General features: G+C 36.4%; 1 protein-coding gene and 1 long non-coding RNA gene across 2 annotated transcripts; both read left to right on the top strand.

Moving 5' to 3' along the window:
• The first annotated feature begins 2,529 nt into the window (after positions 1-2,529).
• Positions 2,530-3,194, top strand: LOC145063134 (uncharacterized). The gene is made up of 2 exons (XR_013687847.1): positions 2,530-2,868; positions 2,980-3,194. It is a non-coding gene; the product is annotated as an uncharacterized LOC145063134 (long non-coding RNA).
• Positions 3,195-5,748: 2,554 nt separating this feature from the next.
• Positions 5,749-6,270, top strand: SMP1 (seed maturation protein). The gene has a single exon (XM_079009940.1). It carries the CDS (start codon positions 5,831-5,833, stop codon positions 6,119-6,121), a length of 291 nt encoding a protein of 96 aa, XP_078866066.1. The 5' UTR covers positions 5,749-5,830; the 3' UTR covers positions 6,122-6,270.
• Positions 6,271-9,091: the final 2,821 nt, after the last annotated feature.

The raw sequence follows: 9,091 nt of genomic DNA, 5'->3' as shown, positions 1-9,091 counted from the left end.
ATTTGTGAAACGACCCAAAAATACGACCCAAAATTTTCGTTTTTCAACATAACCAAAAAAAACCATAATCTGAGTGTCATATCATAAAACCATACATGATGTATCTCAAAATAATAATAAAACACTGTGCGGAAAACTGTATCATATCCATGTCATATAAAAATTAAGAACTAAATCAACTCCCAGGATAAAAGCTGAAGCTGTGGTGTGTGCGATGCCATCAACCCGAGCTCTTCCCTCTGCTAGCGGAAGTACCTGAAACCAAAACTGACACTGTAAGCACGAAGCTTAGTGAGCTCCCCCAAATTACCACATACCATACAATAATATATCAAGCACATACTGGGGCCTTGCCCCCTCCATCGGACTGAAGTCCGAAGCTGACTGACTGGGACCTTGTCCCCTACATCGGACCGAAGTCCGAAGCTAACTGGGACCTTGTCCCCTACATCGAACCGGAGTCCGAAGCTGACATCGGACCGAAGTCCGAAGCTGACTGGGACCTTGTCCCCTACATCGAACCGAAGTCTGAAGCTGACATCGGACCGAAGACCGAAGCTGACTGGGACCTTGTCCCCTACATCAAACCGAAGTCCGAAGCTGACATCGGACCGAAGTCCGAAGCTGACTGATCATAACATAAACGTATCATTTAACATGAACACACATAATCCTGTCTGAGCCACGAAGGCATCAAACATGCTAACTACTGCATCGGATAAAATCCGGATACTACTGCTAGCTAAACGGGCCGGCATTGTGGCCTTAGACCTGTTCCTACTGAAAGGGAACTCACCTCGTGAACTGGCTGCTGAGTGAATAGCTCTGAGGGCTAACTGTTGCTGCTCCGGTATCTCCCCGGCTACAAGTCCATAAACACACTCAATCAAATACTAAACACTGCACTGGGTAAAATGACTCTTTTACCCTTGGCCAAAGTCAACTCTCGGTCAAAGTCAACTCTCGGTCAAAGTCAACCCACAGTTGACCTGACTCGCCGAGTTGGGCCGCCAACTCGCCGAGTCCCTATTCTCACTCCTCGACCCTACTCGCTACTACTCGTCGAGTATGGCATCGACTCGACGAGTACTCATTCGATCCAAGAACTCAGACAATCTTCATCCGACTCGCCGAGTCATATGAACAACTCGTCGAGTTGTTCTTGAGCTTAAGAAGATTGCCTTGGACTCGCCGAGTTGTCTGAACAACTCGCCGAGTCCCTCCATTACTGAGTCTACCCTCAAACTCGCTGAGTCCACTCCACTACTCACTAGGCCCACTCGACACCGCTCAAAAGGAAGAAATCGGGGACTCGCGACTCGACTCGCCGAGTCGTTCTTCCGACTCGCCGAGTCACCGCCATGCAACTATTCTACACTCGATTCTGCTCGAATCCAATACATACAAATGATAGATCTGAGTCCAATAAGCTGATTTACCACGTAAAGTTTCCAACTTTACGTGTACAAACACATGAACAAGGGAATAAAGGCTAAAAGATGCTTAAAAGGGGTAGATCTAGGGTTAATATGCAAAATAGCTCCATAAAGGCAATAGATATGGGCTCTACAACTCCTAAATGAACAGATCTAAGGTTATCTCGGCATAAGAGAGCTTCCATACCAACATAAGGCTTTAAGAAGGCATTAACAAGATCTAGAAAGGGGGGTTTAAGGCATAAAAGAGAAGGAAATCCGAAAATACCTCTAAGAGCTCTTGCTTTCCCTTGAATCTCTGCTCTCCAATCCTTCTCCTTGTTCCTTTCTTCTTCTCCTTCTTCAAGCCTTCACAATAGCACACAAAAATCACTTAGAATCACTCAAGAACGAATTAGGGTTTTCTCACAGCTTTTGAGGATGAAGGAGGCGAGATTGGGGGCTATAAGGTGGCTTAAATAGTGGGCAACCCGGGGATTTAGGGTTTCTCCCAGACGGACAAACTCGCCGAGTCCAGAATATGGACTCGCTGAGTCGCCAGCTAACACGTGCTCGAAAACCCGACCCTACTCGACGAGTCAGGCTATGAACTCGCCGAGTCCCTCTTATAAAACTTAAAAAATAAATACCAAGGAATTATCATACCGTAGACGGGTCGTTACAATTTGTGTTTAAATCTTATTTTATATTGTCTGTTTATACATTTAATATACATAAATTAACATTGGTGTCTAGTTTAAGATATGTAAATTAATTTATATACATAATTTAATATTTTAAAATTGTAATTTTACTCCAAATTAAATTTGTTAATAACATTCATTAATTCAAGGGTTCAAATTTTTGGCAAGTATTAGTAATTTATTTATGTATAATTGATTTGTACAAAAAACTTTGTAACTTATACCTCTTAAAATTCAAGATACAACTGATATTTTTAAAATATAGTATAAGATATATATACAGGGCCGGCCCAAGGGCTAGGCGAGCTGGGCCACAGCCCAGGGCATCACATTAATAAGGGCATAAGATTTGGTCCACTTATTATAGATCTAATATCGTTTTGGCCCAAACTTTGATCCACCGAGTCCAAATAAGTCCGATAGTCATAAGAAAACTAGCACGCAACACTAATTTCAAACATCAGAAGACGAGGAGACGAACCTGCTTCACACCAGTTAAGGAAACGAGGAGACATGACTATTTTAAGTAATCAAACTGTCGTTACCCCTCATACTTGCTATCATCGATGGATCTAAAGGACTTCTGTTGGTTTTTGTTGGGCAATTTTGCCCTTAGTTGCACTGATCTCTCTAATTTGGAAGTTTGAAGTTTGGGTATTTGATCTTTTTGCCCTTCACTACTACTGGTCTACTTTCGCTTCTTTGTTGGTGATGTTGTTGGCTTCTTTTTTTTTGGTGGAATGACAAAGGTTTTTTAATGACCTTTTTCCACCTGATAATCTTGTATTTTATTATTTTATATGAATGCTACTGGGAAATTTTCTTGAAAAAATGACTTATTTTGCTCTTGATGATTTCAGATTTCTAACGAGGTTCCTGTAAGTTCTTGTGCTTTGCAGAAGTTGTAAATCTGGAGTTTTAACCATTATGCCCTTGGTCCGTTAAAGATTTGACTACCTAACCTGCTACACTTGTTACCTGTCAAATTGATGTTCTCTATTTGGCACTTTAATGTTTCTATATATTTTGATATTTTGAGTAATTGATATGCTATCCCTTAATCTTTAACTGGTTGTATTTTTGTCAAGCTTGTTGCCGGCTTTTTTTTTCTATATATTTGTTTTCCAATAAAAAGAAAACTATTCCGATGATCATAATTGATAAGAGTTCTTAAAATCATCTACCGGAAATCATATCAATGTTTTTATTTACATGAACAAAGCTTTAAACTTCGAGACTATATTTGCATCCAAATGGAAAGGAGGTTTTTACAAACTAATATAATATTTTAATTTATGTTCAAAGTTGGAAAAGTCAAGTGGGACACTAATTTGTACTTGTTTACCCATTATATTTGTTTCTCTGTCAATATCAACGTTTCCTAATGGTTGGAACCAAAGTGGGTATGCCTATAAAACTATATAGAAAAAAGCGAAATATTACATATTCTAAATAACATATTTAATTGCTAATTATTTTCTAGCTTTTTTGTTCTTTAGTTGATATATTTCATTTATGTAGCTCACAACTATTTTTTATATATCTTAATATTCTAGGGGCATGATTTAATTATCTTGTTCTTGGCATTGAAAACCAACGAACCGTTATATATATATATATATATATATATATATATATATATATATAACGGTTCACTTAAGATTAAAAAACAGTGATAATGAGATTCAATCTCAGCCATATATTTTTCATTTGTCGCTCTAACGCTCCAGCATACCGATAACAACGGCGTATGCCTAATCATAAATGATTATATAATAGAGAGGTATAATCATATATGATTATACATGTTTATACGTATAAACTTAATCATAAATGATTATACATATATGTATATTCACGGATTGAGTAATCATATATGATTATAACGATTAGTGGCAGAAGAGATGGTGGTGGCGGAGGTAGCGGTGGTATAAGTGATGAAGGTAGTAGTGAAGGGGTCGGTTGGTGGCAATGGGTGGCGGTAGTGGTGGTGACAATGGCGGTTTTGGTGGTGGGGAAGGTGGCGGAGGTGAAAGAAACGGGTGGCGTTACATAATCATTTATGATTATAACTGACACGTCGTGCCGGTACGCCGAAAGGTTATTGCAGCAGATGTGAATTATGTGGTTGAGGTTGAATCTCAATATCTCTATTTTATTTTGAATCTCAACGGAACCTACCCATCTCTCTCTCTCTCACTCGCTCTCTCTCTCTCTCTCTATGTGTGTGTGTGTGTGTGTGTGTGTGTATATATATATATATATATATATATATATATATATATATATATATAGGTTTAGAATCAAATGTGGATCATAAATATTATGTGAGTGTATGACTAAATTTTGGTCATTAAATTAAAAAAATGAAAAGTGGTGATCTAACGGTATATTTTATTAACATGGACTAGCATTCACTATATAGGTACACTTAGTTAATTATAATGGCAAGTATGATAATTTATTAAGAGTGAGAAATTGAATTAACTACATTCTAAGTAAATAAGTCAAGTCAATTAATAAAAAAATGAAACAAATAAATATTTAAATAAACATTTTTGTAAATTACACAATTTATAAGAAAAATAATCAATTTAAACCAATCGCTTCCTGAAAATTTTAAATCACCAGTTATTAGAAACATTCTTAAAGAATATTAAATATTGATTTTTGAGAATGGTTAAAAATCAATTTTTATAGTTAAATAAACATTTTTTAGAAGATTCATAATCAACTTTTTTTAGTTAAATAAACATTTTTAGAATGATAAAGAATCAATTTTGTTAGTTGAAACTACATGCTTATTGACAAGAATGGTTAAGAATGACATTCTCCTAAAACATTCTTGAAGAATCAGTATTTATTGTCTAAAATAAAAGTTAATTCGTTAAGAATCGATTAATTGATAAATGTATTTGAACCACTTAGCCAATATTTTCTTGAGAAAAAGATGTAAAATACGTAACTATAGATATGCATTTTGGAAGATTAATATATTCTGGAAGAATAACGCATTGTGTGTTAAAAACAACAAAGTTAAAAAAAAAATCAATATGTTATCATGCTAGGTTAAATCCCACATAGGTTTGCGTCGGTGCTTTATGCCCCCACCACCGACACTGCCTTGGCCTCTAAGGGTGGTTGGTGGGTTGGTAGAACTAAATACATGCATTAACTACCAGATTAGGTGGAAGACGAGTCGACTCATCAATGATCAATGCTGACTCACCCGCTTACTTAGCATTCGACAGTAGTTTTACCTTCAAATGTAGGTAAAAATACCAAAATGACCGGTAAAATAAAACTTCATGCCCTTCAAATGCAAAAAAATAGTCACGATAAACCATTTAAAATAAAATAAGAAAAATAATTAGACTATGGTGACAATACCTATGTTATAAAACGTTTATCCTAAATAATAATTTCCATTTTTCTTCTAAGTTACAAGTGAATTTATATTATCCTTATGTTTATGTTTTAAAATGTTTATCCTAAATAATAATTTTCAATTTTTCTTCTCAAGAACTCTAAAATTGGGCAACAATTTCATATATGTTTACGTGGCGCAAACGTAGGACAGAAAGCATATAACACTATAACCACGTGTCCATCCAATCTGGCAGAATTAGACACCTGTCTCAATTACCTGTTTAGAAATTGGAACACCACCGGCAATCTCGCACTGAACCCTACTCAGATCTACGATCAGAAATGGCGAAAAGCAAGGACGATATCAAGTACGGCACTGCACAGGCGAAGTTATCGGAAGACGAAACGTTGAGAGTGGCGTACAAATCCGGCACGCCGTTGGAAGGCGGCAAAATTGCAGATTCCGAGCCTGTGGATCTCTTCTCCGCCGCTCACAATATCGCTAATCAACAACAAAACAAAGGTATGATTGCAGAATCGGAGCCTGTTGATCTATTCTCTGCTGCTCGATGTGTCTCCAACGCCAACAAAACGGATGAATCCACGGCCAGTCGTCAGCCCTCCGCCAACTAATTAGGAACTCTCCGTCGATCTGGTGTACAGAGTTTGCCTTATTTTGTTTCTGCTTTTGAGTTTCTATTTGTTTGTGATTTAGTAGTTTACTACTGTTGTATACATAACCAAAATAATACCTGTTTTTAAGGAGAATTTGGGGTTGTTTAGCTGCAAGGAACATGGCGCTGCCGGAGCAAAATTTCCGGCCATACAGCGGCGGATACATTAGAAATTAGAATTGGATAATCTGTTTTGAAGAACATATTTTATTTACGAATCAGGTGAGTTTATAATTATAAACGATGGTTAACGAAAACCCATTAGAGTTATTGGATTGCAACAATATAATCAATCAAGGACCACTCGTGTAATTAATCTTGAAATTAAAGTCTTTAGAGTGAATTTAATCTTTAAGCTAAAGTAGAACTAATCTTGAACTGTCTACTCTGTAGAGATGAGGAAAAGTGACTATAGATGAAAAGTGAAATTTTAATTTTTGCAGTGAATGTGAACTTACTTAGTTGACGTGGAATTATGATAAAGTCACCCACAAAAAGATTAGGGCAACCACAATACGAGACATAGGATCCAGGAAGAATTTTTCAAGGTCAAAGACGCCTTCACCATTAGAGGATGCGTGTGGGCAATGGTGTGGAAGGGCGAACAAAAACCAAGATCAACTAAAATTAACTCTATAAACCATAATTGAAAAACCCTAGTCGCAATAAAAACTGACGGTGAGGTTTTTTTATTTTTAAAACCGCAAATTTACGGTGTGGTTAAACCGTACCGCACCGTATATATTATATATAATTTTTTTATTAATTTTTAATATATTAGATATTAAAAATAAGACAAGTTATATTGATGAAAAAATGATAAAATTTTAGAAGACAAAAGTGTTGGTTTTTTTTTTTTATGTTTAACTTTAGAAAATAATGAAATTTAATAATTTTAAGATATTTATTATTAATTACTAGTGATTTGATGTTTTTAAGATATTAGTTATTTCTAATTTAAATTAATTGTTTTATATCTTATGAGTTTTTTTTATTATGCCATAATATGTTTGAAATCTTAAAATCGTTGTTTGAGATCTAAAATGCGGTTAAAAACCACACCAAATTCATATGGTTAATTACCGAAACACAACAAAACAAAAACAAAACCACACCGCAAAAGTAACAGTCTAACCACACCGCAAAAATAATCACACCAAGCAGTTTTGAAAATGGATTAACCGCATTTGCGGTTAGTGGTGAGGTTTTGGTCAATAACCGCATCGCGCTCACCTCTAATATTATGGCTGTAGTGACACCTCTTAACCCCGGTATAACATGGGGAACATCACCCCTGTTTTCATTAAGGGGTGTTAAGGCACGACTCGTAAACAATGAAGATGGGCAATAATGAGAAATGTGATTAATTTTTTATTGTTTTAAATAATAATAATTAACATAAGTTGATAATTTAGATGTTAATAATATGAGATCATTTTTTACAATAATGTTATAACACTATGGGTGATGTGATATCTGAGGTGTATTTTTTTGGTATTATAATATGTTACTTATATCCAATGCTTTTATAAAAAACATCAAACCACATTATACTCACATTGTCTTATTTGTATCATTGTTTGAATGTGCGATGATGATAATGGAGTCAACAAGCACGCCTCCGCATATTGGTTTTAATTTATGGATTGAGACGTTGATATCATCAACGGTAGAAACAAATCGTACGCATTTCGAGTTAAATAAAAATTGTTTCAATTCGGTCAATCCCGAACTTGAAAATACATTATTTGTATTGTGAGAATATGTGGCAGAAAAATATAGTTTTGTGTGCTATGAGACATTTAAGGCGGGTCCAGCAAAACGAGCCGGTAGCTATTAGTGTTTTGTTAGACGCTACGTGATGTAATTTTTAGATTTGGAGTGTTTTTGTTAAAACTAAACATTGAAAGCTTGTAGTGTCAAACGAAGATTTTATTCAAAACGGAGCGTTTTAACAAACGATAAAAACTAGAAGCTCCTAAACACACCGTGTCAAACACGGCTCTAGTGTTTATGGAATGAGCACACACTGTTGGTCCATGTGTTCAACGAGTACTTCTTAAATATCAAGTGTATGTAATGAAAACACACAATACTTGGGGTTCATGCATGGGCGAACTTACAATCGAGGACCTGCCCCACAAAAAAAATACAAATAATATGCTCTTTAAAAAAAATTATTTTGACCTTTCAAAATAACAAATTCTTTTACCCCTATAAAAGAAATTAAATTATTTTTTGCCTCTTCTTCAAAAAATTTCTGAGTCCACCTCTAGGTTCATGGAGGTATCTTAAGGTTTAAACATAAATGTGCTTCCATGAGATTGTGACTCCCCACCACCACCACATGGACTATATATTAAGTTTTTTGTATTTACATATTATATCCTTGATTTTGAAAAACTTACAAGCTCTTTTGTCGAGTGCGCGATCATGACAAGACTCGAGGAAGAAGCCCCGGCTAACTCCGTGTCAGCAACCCCCCCCCCCCCTCCCCTCGGCTTACAGCCTTTACGCTACTACTACTGTGATGTGAGCAGTTCAAATTGGTTTGATCTTTCCCGATCATCCTGGTCGGAACTTGTACGCAGCACTTGTACGGAGGTGCATGCATAAAGGTAAGTTTGTCCATGAAGTGCATCTCTGTGGTTCCTACGCGCACCACTGTCGTATCCATTCTTTTCATTCTCTGAAACCCCCTTAACTAAGAGAGAAAAAGGCAAAGGGAAGTTCGGAAAAGCCTAGCAGACGGGACTATCAACCCCTTTCTGCAATTACCTCTGCTGTAAATTTATTATTCATTCAAGGCGCTCGGCCGGTGCTCCGGACTCCCAGTTACTGTATGCGATCGTCTACTGAGGTGCTCCACGCCGGTTGTTGGAACGACGCGAGTCGGGCCGGATCTCGATTCAGAAAGATGAAGGTTGGG

Source organism: Lactuca serriola, chromosome 7 (assembly GCF_051521515.1).
Source record: "Lactuca serriola cultivar US96UC23 chromosome 7, Lser_US96UC23_V15, whole genome shotgun sequence".
Lineage (NCBI taxonomy): Eukaryota > Viridiplantae > Streptophyta > Magnoliopsida > Asterales > Asteraceae > Lactuca > Lactuca serriola.
Note: the sequence above shows the minus strand (reverse complement) of the source record. Positions and strands in the feature narration are given on the sequence as shown.

Coding starts and splice junctions, on each gene's coding strand:
- SMP1 (XM_079009940.1), top strand. CDS start 5,831: ATGGCGAAAAGCAAGGACGATATCAAGTACGGCACTGCACAGGCGAAG.